Below are 26,290 nucleotides of genomic sequence, written 5' to 3' on the forward strand. Positions count from 1 at the left end.
AAATACTGCAGGCGTTTTAACGATTCTTACTATATCCAAAAGAAAAAAGAAAATGTGTGTCGACTTTATGTAAGAATTGAGAACATCTCTCAAAGAAAAATGGACTTTGTAGGCACATCATGAGGCAAAATTTATATAAAAATAATATTCTTTATTACAAAAATGAGTTAAAAAACATTTAAGTTTTAGACAGCACCTTATTATTTGGCAAGGTCAACAGATACCCAATAAAGCAAACATAAAGGTTGGATCGTAATATATATGATTGATTATATTTTTATAGAAAGGTATGATCCAACACCGCCTCCACGCTTGCTTACTTTTCTATAAAAATATATATTACGAGTTTACTACATACCTTAGGTTCCAACCTTTATGTTTGCTTTATTGGGCATCTGTTGACCTTGTCAAATAATAGGGTGTTGTCTAAATGTTATATGTTTTTTAATTCATTTTTGTAATAAAGAATATCATTTTTATATAAATTTTGCCTCATTATGTGCCTACAAAGCCTGCTTTTCCTTTGAGAGATGTTCTCAATTCTTAGCTACAGTTTATCTATTGGATGTTGGCATAGTGCGGGTCCGACACTTCTATGTGTTGACTTTAAGCCGCGTACACACGGGCGGACTGTATGGCCTACTTAGTCCGTCATACTTTCGAATGAACGGACTTGACCACACACGGATGCACAAACAGTCCGTCGAAAGCTTGCGCGATGACGTGTACAGCACGTACGACGGGACTAGAAATAGGAAGTCCAATACACAGCAATGCAACCTTTCGCCGTGTAAATCCTTTCTGGGCATGCGCCATTCTTAGTCCGTCGAACTAGCATACTGACGAGCGGATTGTCCGCTGAAACCAAAGTATGACGGACAGAATTTCGAAAAATCCGAAATACTTAGTACTCCAGACTGCACGCTGAAAAAGTCCGCTGAAGCCCACACACGAGCGGACTGTCCGCTGAAACGTGCTTCGACGGACTAAGTAGGCCATACAGTCCGCCCGTGTGTACGCGGCCTTAGATATACCTCAAATTTGTTTTTATTCAAGAGATTAAACATAGACTGTAAAAATGTATTTATCATTATTATTACTATTAGTATAAATTATTGCTATTAATAATAAATACCAATAAATAGTATTCATATTATTAATCCTTAATTGTTAAACCAGCATCATAATTGATTGTAAAAATTTTCAGAGTTAGGATTACTTTACATTCACATTAATGGACTATTCGTACAAAAACAATCTTCTAAAAAAAAAAAAAATGAACATTTTTGTGTGCTCAGTTGCGCTTTTAGGAAATGCACAGGTGTTAATACAGCCTGAAGAAAATAGGTTGCCCTATGTGCGACATGCGTTTCCGCATGTAAATTTTGCTTAAAAAATACGAGCAGGAATGTTAGTTTCCACTACATGAGGTCTGAATGGGGCCTGACATGCCAGTGACAAATAACCACCAATGCTCACCGTGCATCAGCCATTGGAAAGCTAAGTGGTGGTGTTACTCTGTACTGATGGATTCCACATAATGCAGAAGAAACAACTGGTGAGTCCAGCTGAGAATGTGATACCCTTGTAGGGAGGGGCAGGGATACAAATTATAGCCAGGATCATATCTACCACAAGGCAAAGAAGGTGTTTGCCTTGAGTGGCATTTTTTAGGTAGTCGGCGCCACCTCCAGGCAGAATGGACACTATGAGGACTGTAGAGAAGCAGTGGCATTGCTACAGGGGTGACACCAGGGATGGCCCTCGGACTGACCATTCAGTGACAGGGGAGCAGAGTGGAAGCAGGAGTTGACAGTGGCTGGCCAATTCCAGAAGTAGCTCAATAGGCAGAGCAGGTCGGAGTCCCAGGCTGTGATTGAGCCTCGGCGGCCTCTCTACACACAGCTGATAAAAAGAACCCAGCGGGCTGTAGGAAGGTGAGAGTCAGGTGTAGTTTTTTTGGGGGAGAGGTGTGATGGGAGAGTCTCCTGGTGTAGTAACCCCCTCCCCTCTCTCTCATCCCTCCTCTCTCACCCCACCTCTCTCTCAACCCCCCGCTCTCTCTCAACCCCCCTCTCTCTCTCAACCCCCCTCTCTCTCTCAACCCCCCCCCCCTCTCTCTCAAACCCTCCTCACACCTCTCTCCCTTTCTTCCATTTCTCTCCTTTTCCATATCCACTATCTCGCTCTCCTTTTTATTCATACCTCGTCTCCTAGCAAGGGGTAGGTGGAGCACTGTGGCAGGCTAGTGAGAGAGGTGGGGGGAGCACTGTGGCCAGCTCTGAGATGCATGATGCAGACCAGAAATACCAGAGCCTGCATGCTACTACCCAGCACAGCCACCAGAGACCCTGCACAGCTGCCAGGGACCCAGCAGAGCCGCCAGAGACCCAGCAGAGCCGCCAGAGACCCAGCACAGTCGCCAGAGACCCAGCACAGTCGCCAGAGACCCAGCACAGTCGCCAGAGACACCAAGCACAGCCGCCAGACACCCAGCACAGCCGCCAGACACCCAGAACAGCCGCCAGACACCCAGCACAGCCACCAGAGACCCCGCACAGACACCAGAGACCCCGCACAGCCACTTGAAAGGGAAGGGGTGGGACAAATTTAGATAGGGGAGGGGGTGCCCAATTTTAGTCTGCCTAGGGCAGCACAAAGCCAAAATAAACCACTGACTATAGCAGAAATATCTCCCTAGTGTCCGACAGACCTTCAATCTTCCACTGCTCACCCAAAACTAAACCGGTTCCTTTTTTCCTTTAACAAGAAAAATGCAGCATGCAAATACAGAGTTCCCCTTTAAGGGTTTAGGACTGTTTGCTTACTCTTTGCTGCTGAGTATGTGGTTGTTATAAAGAGCTTTAATAAGATAATTGCTTGATTGTACATGAATTAGAGCATAGCGGTGGGGAACTGGCCAGCCCTTTGTTACTTCTACTTATTTCATGCTTTTTTTCGTCAGCAAGATCACAATTCCTATATGCTTCCCAGTCCCAGCTATGGGTTTGCTCCCCATTTCTAACTTCTGCATCATAAACCAGACTGTGACCAGTTAAGGGATTAATCTGCAACTGCAGACGAGATCCAAAATTCTGAACAAACAAGTAAACTGAAAGAAGTTACCCATTTCTGCTTTTGACGTTTTGCTTTTTCTGTTTGGAATTAAAGTATGTAAAGCTGCAGCTCACAATCGAGCACAGAAGCAGTAGTGAAGATAAATGCATGCTTCGTCTGTATTCTAATGAGCCCTGCTGTAAGATGTAAGTTTACGCCTCAACCACTAGATGGCACTGTACAACTCTGATATAACTTTTACAGAATATTGACTATGCAGAACTGGGAAAGCAGGCATGAGCTAATTAGCAATTCAAGCAAACAGAAAGATTTTGTTTTCAGTTTCCCTATATATATTTATACAGCTTGTCCAATCAAGTAAAAATCAGACATTATAATTTATGATTATTTGGATTACCTACATATTTCAGGAATCAAGACAAGTATGATTTACTGCAGATTAAAATCTGCACAATTATGTTCAGGCAAATAAAAAAAGCAATTCCCTGATTTGCCAGTCTACATGATTTGCAAATTGATTTATAAAGCCTCCATATCTGCATTTACACAAGATGATTTTCCCCAGGAACAAAAGAAAATCCTACAAAAATGTACATCTTTTATAATCTATACACACAGTGAGGGTGATTTACATAAACTGGTGCACACAGAATCGGGTGCAGCTGTGCATAGTAACCACCAGCTTCTAATGCCACATACACGCAATCAGATTATCTGGCGGATTTCATCCGGCGGACCAGAATCCGCCTGACAATCCGCCCGCGTGTGGGCTCCGGCGGACTTTTTCTTCCCAAAAGTCCAGCAGACTTAGAAAGATGTTTTGACTCAAAATTGTCCGCTGGACTCGGCAGTCCGGCGGACAATCCGCCCGTCTGTGTGCTAGTCCGCCGGACTTTTGAAATGAGTAAAGTCCGTTCATTTTAAAAGTGACTGCAGGTAGACGGAACTAGCGAAGAAAGTGAATGTCACCGCCTCCATCGGCGAGATTGACACCTCGCTAGCCCCGTCACCTGGTATGGATTTAAAGGTGAGCCCCTATGCCGAAAAATTGGCGTGGGGGTCCATAGCAGACCCTTATCCGAGCATGCAGCCCGGCTGGTCAGGAAAGGGGGTGGGGACGAGCAAGCGCCCCCCCCCCCCAAGCCGTACCAGGCCGCATACCCTTAACATGGGGAGGGTGCTTTGTGGCCCCCCCACCCCAAAGCACCTTTTCCCCCATGTTGATGAGGATAAGGGCCTCTTCCCGACAACCCTGGCCGTTGGTTGTCTGGGTCTGCGGGCGGGGGGCTTATCAGAATACTTAATAAGGGGGCCCCCAGATTCCGGCCCCCCACCCTACGTGAATGAGTATGGGGTACGATGTACCCCTACCCATTCACCTGGTGAAAAAAGTGTACATTAAAAAAAAACACAACACAGGTTTTTAAAATACTTTTATTAGACAAGTCAGGGGGTCTTCTCGCTGGACTCCTCCGCTATCTTCTGCTCTTTTGCTAGCTCTTTTACTAGCGGAGGGGCCAGGCTTTCTCCTTCGTCGCCGCCACCATCCGGGGTCTTCTTTTGACTTCAGGGGTCTTGTCCCGTTCTTCGGTTCTTCTTGCCGGGCCTCCGCTTTCTTCTTCCAGCTCTTTTACTAGTGTTGGCCCAGTCTTCTGTCCCTGTCGCCACCTTCTGCTTCTGCTAAGTCCGCCGGATAGTCTGATCGTGTGTATGCAGCATAACTTGTTCAATTAAGCTTTTAAAATAAAATCTAGAAGCTGATTGGTTATTTAGCCCCGCTGCACTATATTCTGTGTGCAGCAGTTTTAGTAAGGCCCTTTTCACACTGGGGCGGGATGTGCGTCGGCGGTAAAATGGCACTATTTTTAGCGCCACTTTACCATCACTTTAGCGGCACTATTCGGCCATTAGGGGGGTGGTTGTATACACCACTACTTCACCGCTCCAAAGATGCTGCTTGCAGGATGTTTTTTTAAGTCCTGCAAGCGCACCGCTCCAGTGTGAAAGCCTACTGGCTTTCGCACTGGAGACACAGCAGCGGCAGAATTGCTGCAATTATGCCCACGATTTCGAATCACCGTGAAACGTGGAATGCGATTCCGCCCACAACCTGGAATGACATGGTGTGAACGGAGCCTAAAACTGGAGAGTGCACAATCTGGTGCAGTTCTGCATAGAAACCAACCAGCTTCCGGGTGTTTTTGTCAAAGCTTAATTGAGTAAGCTGAAGTTAGAAGCTGATTGGCTACCATGCACAGCCACACAAGATTCTAAATGCTCCAGTTTTAGTAAATCAACCCCTGTATGTATAGCCACTTGCCTACCGGGCCAGTTCTGAAATTTCTCTCCTACATGTAAAAATCATAATTTTTTTGCTAGAAAATTACATAAAACTCCCAAACATTATATATATATATTATTTTTAGCAAAGACCCTAGGGAATACAGTGGCGGTCACTGCATCTTTTTATCTCCCACGGTATTTGCACAACAATTTTTCAAATGCGTTTTTTGGGGAAAAAAAACAGTTTTGTGCTTTAAAAGCAAACAAAACAGTAAAGTTAGCCCAATTTTTTGATCACTTTTATTCCTTTTACAAGGAATGTAAACATCCCTTGTAATAGGAATATGGCATGACAGGTCCTCTTTACAGTGAGATATGGGGTCAATAAGACCCCACATCTCGCCTCTAGGCTGGGAAGCCTGAAATAAAAAAAAACGATCCTGGCTTCCCAGCTGAATCGGCGCCATTCGCTTGAATGCAGAGGCTCATAGAGACTACGGCGACCATCTGGTCAGCCGGAAATCTCTATGATGAATATCCGGGGCCGATGGATCCTGTGTCCGACTCACCGATCGCAGTGGTGAGTCAGTAGAAGCACCAGAGGGCAGCGGGGAGGGGACGTCCCCTCTCGCCTCCCGTAAGAATGATCAAGCGGTGGAACAGCCACTATGATCATTCTTATGGTGCACAGAATCGCCGTCTCTAAAAGACTATATCTGAATGATGCCTGTAGCTACAGGCATCATTCAGATATCCCCGCTCAAAGTAGAGGATGTAATTTGGTGTACGGCTGGTGGGAAGCGGATAAATTGTATTGTCGTGTCATGGCCTGGAGTTTGCATCTTCTCCCTGTGCCTGCGTGGGTTTCCTCCGGGTTCCCCGTGTTCTCCCACACTCCAAAGAAATGCTGGTAGGGCAGTTGGCTCCTATTTAACATGGCCCTAGTGTGTCTGTGTATGGATGCGAGTTAGGGACCTTAGATTGTAAGCTTCTTGAGGGCAGGGACTGATTTTAATGTACAATATATGTGTGTAAAGTGTGGTGCAAATTTATGGCGCTATATAAGTACCTGTAATAAAAAAAAGAAAGAAAGAAATCTTGAATATCCATGGTATGCTGGATATATATGCCATGACTCGCAATGTTTTTGATCTCCAGCTGGTACCTACACCTTTCCATTTCCAGGAACGTGTGCGATGGAAATATAATACATGATCAGGGTTTTTTTTCAGCAGGAACGCACCTCCAGCAATGAATGTATGTAATGGCAAGGAGTGCTGGGGTGTGCTGGAAGGTCTATTGATGCATGCTGCTGGGGGATCTATTGTCACTGGTGGGGATCTATTTTTGCTTGGAGGTCTATTGTTGCTAGTGTGGGGGTCTTTTGTTTCTAGGGGGATCTACTGTTGAGGAAGAGGTCTATTGTTGCTGCCTCCTGGAGGGTCTATTGATGCAGTCTGCTGGGACATATGTTGTTACTGCCGGGGGTCTAGGAACGGTGCTCAGGGTTGGGTAGAGAGCAGAAACAAAGGGTGAAGGTCAGAGTTCCTGCACCTATTCTCTGAGAAATAAAGCTCTGTACATGATCATTAGGTAAAGGGACCATTGATGGGTGGACAGACTGATCACCCAAAGATACTGTGTAAGCTTCGCCTAAGGCCTCACAAAGCCTAGAGCCGCCTCTGCTTGCAGGACGTGCACCATACCAGCAAGTGGCAGCACATAAGATCAGGCATTCCAAATCGAAACCCTACAAGCCAAAAATACTTTCCATGTGTGCAAGATGTGATGAATTTTGACAAATATTTGTAAATCATTGCATTTAGCGCCTCTGACAGCTTACACAACACTCCCTCTTCACAAATACCAACAAGAGAACATAAGGAAATAATTTAACAAGCAATTTCACTGGCAGCCAGGCCACAGCTTTGGAGTAGAAGGCATCTGGGCTCAGGTAGCGTCACAGCAGCCATGTTATTGAAGCCAACCACTAAATATCCCCCGTTTATCGGTCTGTGGTTAAATTTTGGGTGAATACTTCGAAGAGGTGGAGGAAGAGTTTGTGTATATTTCCGAAAATCAGCTCAGCAAAAAAACTTTCCATAAACTCCGCTTGACATTTTGGCTCTCGGATGGCTTGAGAAGCTCAAAGTTCAAGTTTGATTTGTGAAACAATCCCAAGAGATGTGTTTTGTTGGGCTGAATGCCAGCTGCAGCCCAGTAAAACCGTCTTCGCCACAGGCCATGAAATCAAGGCATTCTCAATGAAAATAAATTGAATTTCCCCAAGTCTTCTACTTTCCATTAGGTTTTACCGTTGCAAAGCAATGGCATTTCAGCTCTGAAACCTCAAGATTGTTTGAAAACCGCATTTTAATAATGCATATACAAGCAAGACATTTCCCAGAGCCCCCAAGCAACAAAGATCCCCGTCAGGAGAGGCTGACGGTAATACAGAAGGGGGATTATAGCGACCTTTGCATTTTATTACAGGAAGATGAAAGGGGACTCACCTAACTCGATGTCTCTTATGCCCATGTAGCTCTCTAGAAGGTCATCCACTTTCTTAATCGCCTTTTCTTCGAAAGCAGTAGGCTATGAAGGAACAAGTAAAGGAATTATATTTAAAATATACATGACATAAACAATGCATAAAAAGCAGAGTTAGAAGAGTGGGTTACTAGGAGTCAAGGAATCCCCACTGAAGCATTTCAATGTTTAATTTATGTTTGCCTCAAAGCTATATGAAGTCCTGATAGACCGTAGAGTAAGGCTTCTGGCCAGACATTTAAGCAACACAGTTTTGGTCACCTCCCTGCACCAGCCCAGGACGGTGAAGAAACAGCTAGGTTGGAAAAAATGAACTTATTCCTTTACTCTATCCATTCTTAACCAGAGTTCTGTGGAACACAAAGTTTCTTCCAGGGGTTAATTCGGGTTTCATGAGCAATAAGCAATTTCTTCCTCTCAAATAAATTAACATTGACACCAATGGTCCTATTAGCTATCTGTAAAGGGGGCATTCTTCCCATTGACAACCAATGGAGGAGCATTCTTCCCAATGACCAGCAATGGAGGAGCATTCTTCCCACTGACCGCCAATGGAGGAGCATTCTTCCCACTGACCACCAATGGAGGAGCCTTCTTCCCACTGACCACCAATGGAGGAGCATTCTTCCCACTGACCACCAATGGAGGAGCATTCTTCCCACTGACCGCCAATGGAGGAGCATTCTTCCCACTGACCACCAATGGAGGAGCCTTCTTCCCACTGACCACCAATGGAGGAGCATTCTTCCCACTGACCACCAATGGAGGAGCATTCTTCCCACTGACCACCAATGGAGGAGCATTCTTCCCACTGACCACCAATGGAGGAGCATTCTTCCCACTGACCACCAATGGAGGAGCATTCTTCCCACTGACCACCAATGGAGGAGCATTCTTCTCACTGACCACCAGTGTATTAAGGTCCTTCACTGATTAAGAGTGTAATGGAGACCTTCAATGTGAAGATGTACTACAATTTTCACTGTCCGCATTTGTTTTCTGGCTATTTTTATTATTATTTTATTTGTTTCATTTCATTATTAGTGAGGTAAAAAAGTGTTGGCGTTAGAGCATCCCTTGTGAGGCCAAGCACACCACATTGATTATTCTCATTTTATTCCTATATGTCCAACTTACTGTTAATGCTAATACGTTAAAGAGCTGTAGATATATTAGATATTAGCAGGGGTTTCCAAAGACTTGAATGTTATTTTTCAAAGGCTACTCCATATTAAAAACGTAATGAAAGGCTGCTCTACTCAATCTGTCTCCCCTCCCATCAGCAAGTACCTTCTCATCACATGTACAAAGAAACAGGTTCACTTAAGTGCCACACTCTCCAGCATTTACATTAATATTTTCCCCCTGCCACCATGTTTATCCCCATGGAGCGAAGAGAGGTAGCCCTAGGTAACCTCCAAGTCACAAGGGCTGAGGACTCTCTAGACATCCCTATGTGTGAAGCTGGATGAACGGCCGGCTTCTGTCAGACCAGTTGCCATACACACGGGCCGAATGTCAGCCAGTTTCTATTGAACCGGCATCCCACCCGACATTCGGCCCGTGTGTACTAGGCTTAAGACTCTAATTCTACCTGTGAATAGTGGTTAAACATGCTCAATAGTTACAAGAGATAAGATACAATAGAAAATCAATTGTGAGATTCCGACGGAATGTGTCCTATCGGACCGTTTTGTCGGATATTCCGACTGTGTGTGGTCTGCATCGGACTGTTTCCGTCTGAATATCCGACGGACCAAGTTTTCCAACTTGCCGGTAAAATTTTCCGGCAAAATGCTCCGATCGGACATACTCCGATCATGTGTAGCCTACTCTGACGGACAAAGTGCCACACATGCTCAAACCTCTTCCGGAATTAATGCATCCGAATTACTCAGACGGATTTGGTTGTCGGAATCTCCGACCGTGTGTACAAGGGCTTAGAGTACTTTCTTGGACATGTCGAGGTTTATACTGGCACACGCATGCTGCAGCTCACATTTATAGCTGAAAGTTAATGTTCTTATAGATTGGTCTCACTATACAGAGTGTACTAAAACGATTATCTGTTGTATCTGAACTATTAGAGAAGATGTTCTTCTATAGGTACTGACCATACTGACCTTAAACCTCTTTCAAGTTAAATAATTCCTGCTCACCTTCCAATAAATTGATCATCATTAGATGCTCTTGTTATTCTCTTAGAGTGAGGATGGACTAACTTATATATAAATTCAGGAGCTAGTCAGGCTACTCTAGATGCCATCTAGAACTTCTATGCTCATCAACAGATAATTGTTTAGGTGCATTGGCAACTGAGTTCTTTCTACATTTTGAGCTTTGAAAACAAGGAGGTTGATTTAGATTACTGATGTTACAGTAGTAGGTCCAGTGAAGTTTTGACCTACAGAAATTGTAATTTTAAGATCACAATTTATTGGTCATGTATCAACAAGTGTGAGCTGCACTCAGTATACAACTTTCCAAATATTTTTTTATTAACTATGCTTCAATCCACACAACCTAACAGGAGACCCCCACTGACTACAAATCTAATACCACATGGGCAGTGTGAATTGACTGAGCAAATCCAAGCAACACCCTGGCCCCCCTGAGGAAGCATGTGTACTGAATATGAGTCAAGCCATGCACTGCCCAAGAGGAGCCTGGGCGGTGTTTGGATTAACGTGTATCCAATAAAGTTTGATTTGTTTTTTTATGTGCATAGTGTGAGCTAAGAGTGGTGGACACAAGTTTCCATGTAGTCACAGGTGGAATGGACAGTTCATCTGCCTTGCTTTCAGGCAAAGTTTTCCCTACACTGCTCTTCTCCAGGGCTGCCATCTTGAATCGAGAATCAGCACATGGGTAGACACACTTCAGGGTTTTTTTTGGCAGGTTTATAGGATCTGGCAGAGCCCTGCACTGTCTGAGCATGGACCAGAATAACACATATACACTGACAAGCCCTGGGGTTCCACCATTTGTTCCGTAGACATCCCAATGCAAACTAAAAATGGACATCTCAACACACATTATGCAGACATGGTCCACTATTGTCACCATCAGAAAACCCACCCTGAGAAATACCATGCAGCCATTGCTGTTTCAGGGTTTTATTGTTCTGTGTCTACACTGTGGAGATTTCTTCACATTTCCTGTTGCATTGTGCAATAAAACTAAACTCAGAAAGTGAATATCTGTTTTGTTATATTGAACATCTTGAAATGTTAGTTGTGCCTATGTAAAATCTACTTTTTATCTGGAATTAATTTTGCAAAATGGCCGAGCACTTCATGGTACGCGAGTGTGCCTAGGCACTTCTCACTTCCTCTGGAATTTGGAGTGAGATTTGGTGATGACACCATTGCGCTGCTCAATGTTCTCCTTACTGGAGGCTCTGACATGAGGAAGCAAAACTCTGCATTGATCCATCCCAGGCTGCAGCCAGGCAGGCCTCCACAGACCATCCACCACAGTGTTAAGCTGACCTCTGGTTCTTAGAGATAAACCATCATATTTCAATCTTCTGACATGCTTTGAGGTGGCCCCTATCTAAGACCTTCCATATTGTGATTGGCGAGTGTTCCACTCTGGTTATTTTATGGATGGTTTTACGTTTTTGTCAGCTGCTGCACATGCTACTTGTTGACTATACACCAGTGTAGAGATACAGTGCAGAACATGCCATGATAAGTCAGTGACAGGAAAGGTTAGCTGTGTGTAGAGAGACAATAGACAACATCTGTGACTAGACCTTTTCCCTCTGCCTGCCTTTTTGGCAATTCTTAGCCCTTGTACACACGGTCGTACATTCCGACAACAAAATCCATCGGATTTTGTCTGAAACTGGTGTTGCATACACACGGTCGGACAAAGTTGTCGGAAAATCCGATCGTTCAGAACGTGATGACGTTATTTAGTTATGACGGGACTATGTTCAGGTTAGTAGCCAATAGCTTTGGCCTCGTAATTTGATCTGAGCATGCGTTGCACTTTGTCCGATCGGAATTCTCTACAAACGATCGGACGAAGTCCGATCGGATCATGTTGTCGGAAACTTTTTATATCCAGCTCTCAAACTTTGTTGGTCAGACATTCCGACGGAAAAAGTCCAACGAAGCCCACAAACGGTCCGATCTGACACTTTCCGTCGGAATGTCCGACCGTGTGTACAAGGGCTCACACATTTCAGTTTCTCTTTTAAAAGACTACGGGTTTCCTTTAAATGTCATTATTTTCAAGTATGGCTGGAATTAAACGTTAGATAATTTCCCTGGTTTAAAAACGTAATGACTTACCATTTCTTCCACTGTAGCTGGTCCTTTAGATCGTAACCGTAATGTCTCTCTTCCAGTGGAAATTTTACCATCTGTTGTCTTTCCACCTCTTGACCTTGGCTCAATCATTTCTGAAAACATAAAAAAAAAAATTTATTTTTTTTAACTGCTAACTCAGCAAACCTTATCATAGTCTCCAAGCACGTTAGCGCCTTTATCTAAAAAGGGAAAGTAAGTTAGCACGACATCGAGGGACTGAGGAAAGTGACCCGAGTACTAACCATTTATTGCTAAATATTAAACAGATAATACATTCCTGGTCCATCCTGGGTAAACATATGCCTCCAAAATGTCCACAGTTTGTCAAGATGCTCCAAATCCTGCTCCTGGGACAGGAAATTGTAAATTTAGAAGCCATTTAAATATTTAGAGATTGAATCTATTTGGTATGGAAAATTTGCACTGTCAAATTTTAACTTTTTATGATATTAGGAGATATAAAGGATCATCCCACCCAAAAAGATTTTCTTTATTTTTGAGTAGACGCTTATTGGATTAAAACATACAATTTTTCTGTTTTTGTTTTTTTTGTTTTGTTTTTGCTTTGAAGATTTCAGCAGGGAGATCTGTGTACCAGGACCAAGTCTACTTACCTGCCATGGCTAAAATTGGGTCTCAATTCTTGTAGTTGGATTTTGTATTGCATTTTCCTTACATGTAAAGAATAAGTCATGCAAAAGTGGGTATAACTTTTATTACCTTACATAGGTCATTCAAATTTACGTGGCACTTTGTCCGTCGGAGTAGGCTACACATGATCGGAATATGTCCGATCGGAGCATGTTGTTGGAAAATTTTATAGACAAGTTGGAAAACTTGGTCCGTCGGATATTCCAACGGAAACAGTCCCATGGAGACCACACACAGTCGGATTACCCGACAATACGGTCCGATCGGACACACTTTCCGTCGGAATCTCTGACCATGTGTACAAGGGCTAACACTTCCTTTAGTAACTTCTTCTTTCATTGCAGGTAAATAATGGATTCCAAGTAGAAGCAATGTGTTGCCATTGCGTTCTTGGTGAAGGAGGGGTGTAGGCTGTTCAACATACACAGAAGGCTATAGAGATGACATATTGACAAGAGCAATGTATTGTCACTGGTGACACTTGTGAATGGTGTCATCTTTGTAAACATTCTGTAGCCTTCTGTGGATAACAGACAGCCTAAACCCCTCCTTCATCAAGAACGAAGAGTTACTTTACCAACATGTTAAATTTGAATGACCTATGTAAGGTAAAAAAATGTATGGCCCCTTTTGCATTACTTTTGGTACCCCCCTTGTAAATGTCCCTGAGACGTCACTTGTTTCAGCACAAAGAGCAAGACTCTATGGCATGTAGTGCTCACCCCTGCAAGGGCCACTACATTTGTCCCACGTTCTTCCCCCAAATAGGTGCAATGGCAGTCAGGCACACAGCAACAGTCACATCTCTGGCTCAATAAACAGTCTAGGGGTTGCCTTTTTTAAAAAATGTATTGCTTTGATAGGGCATGGAGCTGTTGGATATGCTGATGAACACGAAGCAATAGATTGAGGACTTCACTTCTCAGAGTGTTTTTTCCAGCAGTAGCCCAGCAATTGGACAGCACCGGGACACTTTCAGCAGTGTTCCAGGCCAGGCAAGCACTAGTATTAGTAGGGATCAGCAGTAACAGTCGCTGGGGTTCCTTTGTTCAGGTCTTTACTCAGTGTCCCTGAATACCTCTAGTATCAGGCAGACAACTCCCCAGTGAACCTTCTTGACCAGACCCCCAGTGAAATCCTTCTCTTAACTTAGGAGAACTTTGCAAAATACTGCTGACCATGAGATGGCTGCTTGGCTGCCGGGAACCTCTTCTCCTGTACAAAACAGGGAAGCTCTAGGCTTCAGAATGTGTATGCTCCCTCCCAGCCACCATCTGGGCACTTTCCCCCAGGGATTGGCTGAGACAACATTTGCTTCATTTAGAATCCTCCAGAAGGCAGGGAGAAGCAATAAAACCTACAGCCAGTGAAACCCAGAACAGCCCAAAGCAATCACAAGTTGCTTAAATGATTAAGGAAGAGCCAGACAAATTAAATTTGCCTAACCTAACTAGCAGCCTATCGAGGAATGTGCTACAGGAATATGATGGCAGTGACAATAATTTGAACTCTGGTGTAGAGATCTCACTGCTACAGTCAGTCCATAACGGGAAGATCAGTTGTGGCGGGACTGACCAAAGAATATATAAATTATATAATTAGGTGACTGCTTAAAGAGGAAGTAAACCCTGATGGGTTTACTTCCTCTTTGATTCCATGCAAAGGCAAAGCATAATGGACTACTATGCATCGCATAGTAGTCCATTATGTGTCACTTACCTGACACAGGAGCCAGCGAAGTCACCGCTGTCCCCTGTAGTGCGGAGCATCCATCTTCTCGGTGGGTCTCGCTGCTCCGCCGCTGTCATTTGACAAATCCGTGATGTCACTCCCGTGCATGCGCACGGGAGCCGACACTCACGGCATATCACCGTTGACAGCAGCGCGCTCAGTGCGCCTGCGCGCCACTGTCTACGGCGCATGCACTGTAGACAGTGGTGCCTGCCTTTCGGCAAATATCTCCTAAACCGTGTAGGTTTAGGAGATATTTCTTAGCTCTACAGGTAAGCCTTAATTTAGCCTTACCTGTAGGTCAAAGTGGTTTGTAAGGGTTTACATCCACTTTAAAAGCTTAGTCCACCCTAAACCAATAATGACCTTTTTTGACTAATGGTTTCATAGGTCTCTTGAGAACTTCTCGAGTGAGAGCTCTACCTGCACATGTACTTAATTTCATACTGTCGAAAATACAACTAGAACTTTTGGAACACATAATACCCAAAAGGTGGTGAAGTTGCCCCTGGAGCTCCCAAGTCATATAATATTTTGTGCCCAGCTATGTTCTACCTATAATAAAAATTTTACTTTTTGGGTGGAGCAGTCCTTTAAAAACACCCCATAACTTTAATGCACAAAAATGTCCCAAAATGTTTCCAATTTAAACATGGTAAAGGGAGGTCTATGATAACCGCTCACATTCATTATAACAGTGAATGAGTCAACACTCCTCATAGGAGGCTTTTAAGACAAACGGCCTCATGCCAGTACCGCCAAACCTCTTTGTAAGCAAGGTTCAATTACTGATATATCTATCACAATTCTATTATCCTATGGTGAAGAGGGAATTACAGCTTAATCCAGACCTTTGTGACATAGCAAGGACCTGCCAAGATGACTCAATACAGGGAACTCGAGAAGTCGTTGGAATGAAGCCAACATATGCATTATTTAAAACCGTATGTACAGCTTGAGGGTGCAGAACCATTACATGGCCCATTCTTTCAAAGGCCTCCGAAGAACAGGATGTTTGAGGAAGTGGGCAAAGTGCCCTTTTCAGGCTGCGTTAGGCCATATTAAAACCACCCATGGAGAGAAGAATTGTCAATACGCTCCAAAGCCAAACATAACTTTCTTGTACCTAAGGTATTCTACATTCTGGACAAATTGGTGTTCCTAATTGCAGATTGGACATAGACCTCAGATACAGATGATGCATGCTGATACTGGCCATGAGCTGCACAGTGGATTACTTCCTCTATGGTTTATTATGTTTATATCTCAATTAAAAGCCCAACTCTCCTTCCTTTTCCTATCCTTCTCAAGCTACCTCCCCCATCAACAGCAATTTTTTTTTTTTTTATTCCATTATACATACTTTCTGTCCTGCAGCTTTCTAGCCATTTCTCTAAGGTCATGGGTCCATCCCCAATTCCTCCTCCAGTAGGTGCTCCTTCCACCTGGACAGCTCATATCTCATTTAAAAAAAGCATTTTTGGACATACTTCTCTTGTGGGTCACAGTAGTACACTACCTTTTGTCCTCCTTTGACCCAGTGTCAGCTGAAAGCAGACTATTGCCTGGGACAGAGCCACTCCAGGCTCAGGAAGCATCCCAGCAATATTGTCGGGATCCACCCCACTGCCTGATTGACAGCTCACTCTGCCTTTCAGCAGATTACAAAGAGCTGGAGTCAGCCACTCCTACACCCTCCCTCCCGAGCGCTGGAGGTGCAGAGCAGAAAGGGATGACTGACAGATCAGGAGCGAATCCATCAACGATCACATGATCACTCAGTTCTCAGAGCCGACATGGGACAACTGCAACATGGAGGTGAGTATGTAGGTGTATTTTTTATTTATTTATTTTAATCCCAAAGGACTAGTTTAATCAAGAGAAAAATAAACTTGAGATATGGGATTCAGTTTTAGCTTTCATCAAGCTTAACCCCTTAATGCTGACCTAATATAAATACGCGCCTCTCTGGACTGGGCTTTTTTCTGTGGGGCCGCATATATGCATATCTCCCTTTGTGCTTGGCCACAACCTGTGGTTTAGGGAAAGAAAACCACATAATCTATAGTATGGCCTGCCTTAGTGATAAAAGGAACAGCTATATTGTTGCGGTATATCGTGATATGCATTTTACTGAATGACTCCTTTTCACATAAAGTGAACCATTCTTTCCCATTTCAGAAAGATCTGATAACTGCAAGCAAGGGCCGGGACAAGGGGTAGGCAGGAGTGGAAGCGGCCCTGGGCCATGTGGTATCATGTGAAGTGTGGAGGCACCACAAGGACATTGGGGGGAGGAGATTTGTGTTGGATGGGGGGGATTTGGAGGGCGACAGGAGGGAAGAATTGTTCTAGTAGGGGAACTTTGGGAAGGTGAGCTAGGAGTGCTGATTTGGCGGGGGGGGGGATTGTGTTTAGAGGAGGGATGGGGAAGAGGATTTGTGCTAGGAGTGGGCATTTTTTTGGGGAGGAAAATGTATGCTAGTAGGGATGTTTGGGGGGCATCTGTTCTAGGAGGGGAAATTGGGGGGGGGGGGGGTTTGTACCAGGGTGGGGGATTGAGGAAGGGGAGTTTGACCTTGGAGGGGGGATTTGGAGTGGGGGCAGTGTTGCCAACCTACTAGATTGAAATAATTTCCAAAGGTTACAAAAATAAACGTTTTAAGTTCAAATTTCAGTATTTAGTCTACAAACAAGTACGATATGCAACCAGCAATGTGGCCTAAGGTAGATATTAAGGCACAAAAACATATTTCTTATTTTATTTTTGATATAGCAAAAGAAATTACAATGGACAGGCACTCTTGCTCCCATCCTGCAGACCTGCACATGAGGGTCCGGCTGCTCCACTCAGGTTCCCTTGTGCCATGCCCTTTACACAACACGCTCAGGCACCGTCTCTGCCAGACCTGCCTCCGCCCAAACACACTGTAGCAGGCACTCGGATGGTCTAGGCTGGGCGTCACAGCCATATTTTTTTACTGGCAGCCTTTTCCTGTCACTGGCATTTACTGGCAGGAGAAAAGTGCCAGTTATTTACTGGCTGCCAGTAAAAATACTGATGGTTGGCAACACTGAGTGGGGGGGGGGGAGGATTTGTGCTCAGAGGGAGAATTTGAGGGGTAGAGAATTTATAATAGGAAGGGGAAGTTTTTTTGAAGGGGGGGGGGGGGGGATTGTGCTTGGAGCATATGCCGAATGAGATTTGAGATAAGGGGAGTGGGGGAGAAAGCTCTGTGCTGGGAGAGGGATTTCATCAGGGGGTGGATTTTTACTAGGGGAAAGGGGGATTTATATTTGGGGAGGGGCATGCAGATTTTTGGGGGGGGGGGATTTTTATTGACACAATGCTTATACATCTGGGGGGGGGGCGCATTTTTTGCATGCTCACCCTGGGCTCCAGATGATCTAGTCCCAGCACTGATTGCAGGTTGAAATGTATTATCTCATGTGCAGCCATGTAGAGGATGGGGAAATCACAAGAGCCCCCACATCATTACACAAATCTTTTGGCAGGAAAAAGACAATCCTAGAACACGTTTCTAGTAAAATAATGTAATTAGCTGTTTGGCTAGAACTGCACTTTAAATGTGCCTGCGGAAATCTATTGCAAGTCACACCAACGCTGGTTGCCTCATTGCCTCCCTATTCCGATCGTTCCTGTTGGAAGCTCTGCATTTCCATCCCTAGTCACAAGTGTCTTTATTTTCCAGCCATTCTATTGGCTGGCTGCTACGATTCATATGCATAAAAAACGGATGGCTTCTGTTCAGCTTATGCGTGACTTTCCATGACCTCGTTAATCGAAGCTCTTCACAATATTACAAGTGTGATCACAGCTGTCCTGCCATTTCCCAGAAAAGACGTCTTTGCTGCCACAAGTGCCCATCATGTTTCTCATTTTCCTGGATAGCCCAAATATCGAGAGGCAAGCATCTGCTGTCCTGGCAGTTACAGTGTATTCTGGCACAGGAACCGCCCACGAGCCCAAACCAAGTTGCATGTCAAAGATGTTCCTCTGGTTTAACCACTTCAATACCGGGCACTTATACCCCCCCCCCCCCCATCCCCTCCTTCCTGCCAAGGCCAATCTTCAGCTTTCAGCGCTGGCACACTTTTAAATGACATTTGCGCGGTCATGCAACACTGTACCCAAAATAGATTTTTAGCATTTTTTTCACACAAATGGAGCATTCTTTTTGCGGTATTTAACCACTTAAGGACCAGAAGGATTTCCCCCATGACATTTTTTTTTTTTTTTTCAATTTGGCACGGGTTTCCCCTTAAAATCCATATATATATATATATATAGATAGATAGATTAGATAGATAGATCCGTATAGATTTTGGGCGGGGGGGCCCCACACCATTTTTTTTAACCACCTAAGGACTGGAGGATTTTCCCTCTAAATGACCAGGCCATTTTTTTGCGATACGCCACTGCGTCGTCTTTAACCGGCAGTTGCGCCGTCGTGCCACGTTGTACCCAAACAAAATCGGCGTACTCTTTTCCCCCCACAAATATAGCTTTCTTTTGTGCTATTTAACCACTTAAGGACTGAAAGATTTTCCCCCATGCCATTTTTTTATTTTTTTTTTACATGTTGGTATGGGGTTTCCCTTAAAAGCCATACCAGACCCTTGGTCTGGTATGGATTTTTTAGGGGACTTCCACTCCATTTATTTTTTTAACTACTAATGCAGGCCATACACGGTCGAATTTCGAACAAATTTTCTTTTCAAAATCAGAAAATTCGTTTTTTTTGTGATCCGATGGTGCCACCATTGATTTTCGAAATTTGGCCGACCAAGCCTTCAATTTCACCTCATGTTGCTACAGAAAAGAATTTTCTTGGCTGGGAATCTTCTTTTCTCTCCGTAAATTTTCTTTTATCTCCATACATTTTCTTTTCTTATTACGTTTCTCGCACGATTCTCCCATCATTGATTAGAAAATCGTTCGTTTTTCTAAAAATTTCCAACATGTCCGATTCCTCAAATGTTATTTCCGCACGAAAATCGGCTGTTGCTGCAGCCCACTAATGGTGCGAAATTCATACGAAAATTCTTAGATACGATTTTCGAAAGAAATTCAGCAATGTCGGCACCACAGCTGATGTTTCCATCAGCTGTCGGGTGCTGCCACCGCCATTGTAGGTAAGGGTACCCGGCAGTGTAGCCTTATGGTTTCTCACCAGGAACCCTACTGCTCCTCTCTCCTACTGGCCCGGCATCAGGGAGAGGGGGGAGGAGGAGGGAGCCCCGCGGTGATGTCATGGACTGTGGTCCAGACTCCTGGAAGTGGAAACAGGATACCTGCTCCCAAACAAAATTGATGTCCTTTTTTTCCCACAAATAGAGCTTTCTTTTGGTGGTATATGATCACCTCTGCGTGTTTAATTTTTTGTGCTATAAACATAAAAAGAGCGACAATTTTGAAAAAAATATATATATATTTTTTACATTTTGCTATAATAAATATCCCCCCCAAAAAAAATTTCTTCCTCAGGTAAGGCCGATATATTCTTCTACATATTTTTGGAAGAAATAAAATCGCAATATATTGATTTTAAAACTGATACACACGTCTTTTTTTGTAGTTATTAAAGTGGTTGTAAACTTCTGAAATGAAAAATGAACAAAGCATATCCTTCTATAGTGTGCACCTGCCTCAATCCAAAGCTCTTATGCCGCGTACACACGAGCGGAATTTCCCGACAGAAAAAGTCAGACGGGAGCTTTTCATCGTATATTCTGATCATGTGTATGCCCCATCTGACTTTTTACGTCTAAAATTCTGACGGACCTAGAAATAGAACATGTTCTAAATTTTTCCGAAGGAACCAATTCCTATCGGGAAAACCGCTCGTCTGTATGCTGTTCCGACGGACCAAAAACGACGCATGCTCCGAAGCAAGTACGAGACGGAAGCTATTGGATACTGAACTTCCTTTTTCTAGTCCCGTCGTACGTGTTGTAAGTCACCGCGTTCTTGACGGTTAGACTTTGGTGTGATCGTGTGTACGCAAGACAGCTTGCGCGGAATTCCGTCGGAGAAACCTTCAGAGTTTATTCCGACGGAAAAAACGGTCGTGTGTACCGGGCATAAGTGTGATTTCTGTCTGTTGTCTCCTTCCTCTATCAGAGTACACAGATCAAAGGCTATTTCTCAGCTCCAGAAGGCAGGGGGCAGGGATCTGACATACACAGCATAGAGCAAGGGGCGGGGTGTAATCTGATTGGAGGGAATGGATACACCCCCTTCTACACAGTCTCCTAGGGAAACATGCACAGCTGATGCCGTCAATCACTTGCTGTGTGCTGCAGGGGGTACAAATCCATCTCCTGGGATTGTCTAGTGTCAGAGTTGCTATGCCATCTTGTCCATTTTTCATTTGATCACATCCCATCCGATCCACCAGATGAATGGAAAATAGGGTCACCATCCGTCTGGTTTTGGCGGAGAGGGTCGGATGGCAGCGGGTGTCAGCGGGCATGGCCCCTCTGACATCCGTATCCTGTAGAGTTTTGTGCAATTTGCCGGGGCTGTATAAAAACGAGAAACGCATAATAAGACTCAAGTCCTAAAAGATTGGCGCCATTTAAACACAACAATTATGTACTGCTGAGTTACTGCTGTTGCAGATCTGTCATTGTGAACAAAAGTACAAATTGGATATACATTAGCAGAGAAAAGAAACTGTGCTGCCTGCATCTGCTTAGCAAATGCCAACACTGATCTAATTAAACCCATCTCATCCAGCAAATAAAAAATGTACAGCATTAGTGTAGCAGAAGAATGTTACATTGTTCCCTTGTTACTAAATTCTATTTATCAAAACATGCCCTTTCTGTTACTTGTTTAGTTTCTAAACCAGACAAATCCCCTCTATTAAATGTAAAATCACAGGCTAATTGGCAGGTAAATGTTGTACTACTGTGCACCCAGAGACGCCGCACAACGAGCCGCTATATTATAGACTTACAGCTCCACCTAGAGGAGGAGAGATAATATGCGTCCGCGTATTCAATCCCAAGTACCACTTAAAGCGATTCTAAAGCTTAACCACTTGCCTACAGGGCACTTTTACCCCCTTCCTGTCCAGGCCAATTTTCAGCTATCAGCACTTTGAATGACAATTGCGCGGTCATGCAACGCTGTACTCAAATTACATTTTTAGAATTTTTTTTAACACAAATAGAGCTTTCCTTTGGTGATATTTAATCACTGCTGGGTTTTTTATTTTTATTTTATTTTTTTTAGTTTTTCTTAGTTTCTGTCAGTGAATTTTGTAAATAAGTAATTTTTCTCTTTCACTGATGTGCGCTGATGAGGGGGCACCGATAGACGGCAATGATGGGCACTGATGAGGCAGCACTGAAGGACACTGATTAGGTGGCACTGATGAGGAGACTGATAGGTAGCACTGATCAGCACTGATAGGCAGCACTGATGGGCACTGAAAGGTGGCACTGATGGGCCCTGATGAAGCGTCATTGAAGGACACCGATTAGGTGACACTTATGGACCCTGATGAGGCAGCAAGGAAGGACACTGATTAGGTGGCACTGATGAGGAGGCACTAATTTGCTGTGCTGATGGGCACTGATAGGTGGCACTGATCAGCACTTATGAACCCTGATGAGGCGGCACTGAAGGACACTGATTAGGTGGCACTGGTGAGGAGGCACTAATTTGCCACACTGATGGGCACTGATAGGTGTCACTGATATGTGGCACTGACAGGCGGCACTGATAGGTGGCATTGGTGGGTAATACCTGAACCCCAGCAATGTGCACAAGAGTCTCGTCTCTCCGAGGACTCTCCCAACTTACTGGCTGAGACAGCAGCAGGAGCCATTGGCTAATGCAGTCTTCACACCTATACTTACCTCCTCTTTGCAAAGGAATTGCACAGAGCAGCCTCATCCTCCTCTTCTCGGGTCCCTGGCACTCCTGGCTCCTCCTCTCTTGCTGGTGCCCCCAATAGGAAACCGATTCCCATAGGGGAACCTGTACAGGCTCGCTCCCAAGCCCCATTGCTGCGTTTATTGAACCAGACAGTGGGACACAGCCCCACTGCTATCAATCTGCCCAGTGGGGAGAAGGATAGCAGTGAGAGCCGCTGCTCTTGCGCACATTGCTGGATCAGATCATTCTCCAGTAAGAATAATGGGGGGAGCGGCTGGGGGGATCCTGCTGCAGAGAATATTTTGAATGCATAGAATGCATTAGGGTTAAAAACCTTGAGGCTTTACAACCACTTTCAGTTTAAATATACCTTAACCTTCTGATGTGCGTCACACTAAGTACTCTGTGGATAAGCTACCTTTCCTGGCTATAATGCTAAAGTCTGATTGTTTTATTGGCTTCCAGTTAGGAATGCAGGTGTGGTAAAGGAATCTCGTTAATAGAAAATATTTAAACTTGCTTGATCTCATTGTGATCCTCCGTGCCGAGTCACACTGGTAACCAGATCAGGATGTCTTACTGCATCCATTCTTATTTTGGATTGGCGACTCCACAGCACTGGAGCCAATGACAGCCAGTCAATTTTAAGGAGGGGGGTGGGGGTGCAGCGGCAGCCTCCTTGTCATGACAGGTGTTATTTTAAGAATAAGAGCTCTCTACAAATTCCTTCACCGCTTGCGGACCAGTTGCTGCAGTTTTACTGCGGCAGGTTGGCTCCGCTGCACGAAGTCACGTAATTGTGCGTGATCTCCTGAGACTTGGATAGAAGGTGCGTGCCCATTGGACTCGATGTCCGTGGGCATACCCGCGATCGCCTCACGGAGAGGAAGAACGGGGAAATGCTAATGTAAACAAGCATCTCCCCGTTCTGCCTAATGACAGTGTTACTAATCACAGCTCCTTGTAATTGGGAGCAGTGATCAGTGACGTGTCACACACAGCCCACCCCCCACAGTTAGAATCCCTCCCTAGGACACACTTAACCCCTGCAGCGCCACCTAGTGGTTAACCTATTCACTGCCAATCACATTTACACAGTAATCAATGCATTTTTAATCGCACAGATCACTGCATAAATGTGAATGGTCCCAAAATAGCACCAAAAGTGTCCGATGTGTCCGCCATAATGTTGCAGCCACCAAAAAATAAAAATAATCGCTGATTGCCGTCATAACTAGTGGAAAAAATAAATATAAAAAAAAATTCCATAAAACTATCCCCTATATTGTAGACGCTATAACTTTTTCACAAACCAATCAATAAATTATTCTTGCAATTTTTTTTAGCAAAAATATTTAGAAGAATACATATCGGCCTAAACTGAGGAAAAAAAATGTTTTATATATTTTTTGGGGATATTTATTATAGCAAAAAGTAAAAAATAATGTGTTTTTTTTTCAAAATTGTCGCTCTATTTTTTTTATAGCACAAAAAATAAAAAAACAGGAGGTGATCAAATACCACCAAAAGAAAGCTCTTATTGTGGGGGAAAAAAGGACGTCAAATTTGTTTGGGTGCAAAGTTGCACGACCGCACAATTGTCAGTTAAAATGGTGCAGTGGCAAATTGCAAAAAGTGCTCTGGTCAGGAAGGGGGTAACATTTTCTGGGGCTGAAGCGGTTAAGCGGGATCTGGTCTTTACTGGGATGCCGCATAATCAAAGAACCACCAAAAATGGTTGGGCCATCCTGCTTTCAGGCAGAATCATGGTGCAAGCATACATCGGGACTTGCAGGCAATCAAATCAAGCAACAGAGAAGCAGCAATCAGGCAGATTAAAACCACAAAGGACTAGACCGGGGATTTTCAACCAGGGTCATACAGTAGGCGGGCACACCTTAATCAGCCCGTGTGGCACAGATTCCCCCTACTGTCCAGACAGGCCCCCCTGTGTGTCTTCACCCTGCAGCAACGCCAGCTTCTCTCCTCTCAGCTGCAGGCGACGGGGAATGTTTCAGGATTTCTGAATTAACACAGTGTGTGATCGGTACTGATCGTGTGTCCATTTATAACTGAAGCAAAGAAAACTGTGTCTACTATGCTTCAGTTTGTGAATGAACAGGAAGCTCAGCACAAAGCACTTCCCATTCATTCCCTGTCCTGTGCAGCTGAAGCTGCAGAGAGAGGGACTGAGCAATCCCTGTCCTCCGTCCCTTTCTCTGTCTCAAAAGAGAGACAATAGGGGTCTGTTTAGACACCTGCAATTCCTCCAAAGCCTCCTAACGCAGCTCCTAATAATTGTAAGAATAAATATAATAAAAATTAATATTGCAAGAAATAGCTTTAATAAATTACATTCTAAAAAAATATTTGAAAAAATTCAATAATAATGTTTTAGCACATTTTAAAATGTTTGTTTGGTGTATGTATTTATAGTATCTCACAAAACTAACTACACCCTCACATTTTTGTAAATATTTTATAATATCTTTTCATGTGACAACACTTAAGAAATGATACTTTGCTACAATGTAAAGTAGTGAGTGTACAGCTTGTATAACAGTGTAAATTTGATGTCCCCTCAAAATAACTCAACACACAGAAATTAATGTCTAAACTGCTGGCAACAAAAGTGAGTACACCCCTAAGTGAAAATGTCTAAATTGGGCCATTTTCCCTCCCTGGTGTCATGTGACTCGTTAGTGTTACATGGTTTCAGGTGTGAATGGGGAGCAGGTGTGTTCAATTTGGAGTTATCACTCTCACTCTCTCATACTGGTCACTGGAAGTGCAACATGGCACGTCATGGCAAAGAACTCTCTGAGGAACTTAAAAAAACGAATTGTTGCTCTACATAAAGATGGCTTAGGCTATAAGAAGATTGCCAAGACCCTGAAACTGAGCTGCAGCACGGTGGCCAAGACCATACAGCGGTTTAACAGGACAGGTTCCACCCAGAACAGGCCTCGCCATGGTCGACCAAAGAGGTTGAGTGCACGTGCTCAGCGTCATATCCAGGAGGTTGTCTTTGGGAAATAGACGTATGAGTGCTGCCAGCATTGCTGCAAAGGTTGAAGGGGTTGAAGGGGTGGGGGTTAGCCTGTCAGTGCTCAGGCCATACACCACACACTGCATCAAATTGGTCTGCATGGCTGTCCTCCCAGAAGAAAACCTCTTCTAAAGATGATGCACAAGAAAGCCTGCAAACAGTTTGCTGAAGACAAGCAGACTAAGGACATGGATTACTGGAACTACAGTGCCTTGCGAAAGTATTCGGCCCCCTTGAACTTTTCAACCTTTTGCCACATTTCAGGCTTCAAACATAAAGATATAAAATTTTAATTTTTTGTGAAGAATCACCAACAAGTGGGACACAATTGTGAAGTGGAACGAAATCTATTGGATATTTTAAACTTTTTTAGTTAATAAAAAACTGAAAAGTGGTGCGTGCAAAATTATTCGGCCCCTTTACTTTCAGTGCAGCAAACTCACTCCAGAAGTTCAGCGAGGATCTCTGAATGATCCAATGTTGTCCTAAATGACTGATGGTGATAAATAGAATCCACCTGTGTGTAATCAAGTCTCTGTATAAATGCACCTGCTCTGTGATAGTCTCAGGGTTCTGTTGAAAGAGCAGAGAGCATCATGAAGACCAAGGAACACACAAGGCAGGTTCGTAATACTGTTGTGGAGAAGTTTAAAGCCGGATTTGGATACAAAAAGATTTCCCAAGCTTTAAACATCCCAAGGAGCACTGTGCAAGCGA

The 26,290-nt window shown here is 44.0% G+C and overlaps 1 protein-coding gene across 1 annotated transcript in view; it reads right to left on the reverse strand.

The window, feature by feature from the left end:
• The window catches only part of GIPC2 (GIPC PDZ domain containing family member 2), a 146,145-nt gene that overhangs the window by 13,240 nt on the left and 106,615 nt on the right, over positions 1-26,290 (reverse strand). The window contains exons 4-5 of the mRNA XM_077450402.1: positions 12,213-12,322; positions 7,875-7,956 (exon numbers count right to left, since the gene is read on the reverse strand). Coding sequence (XP_077306528.1) covers positions 7,875-7,956; positions 12,213-12,322 — 192 coding nt within the window. The remainder of the gene's footprint in view (positions 1-7,874; positions 7,957-12,212; positions 12,323-26,290) is intronic.

Source organism: Lithobates pipiens, unplaced genomic scaffold (assembly GCF_037356315.1).
Source record: "Lithobates pipiens isolate NorthernLeopardFrog02 unplaced genomic scaffold, aLitPip1_a1.2 Scaffold_23, whole genome shotgun sequence".
In the NCBI taxonomy this organism is placed as follows: Eukaryota; Metazoa; Chordata; class Amphibia; order Anura; family Ranidae; genus Lithobates; species Lithobates pipiens.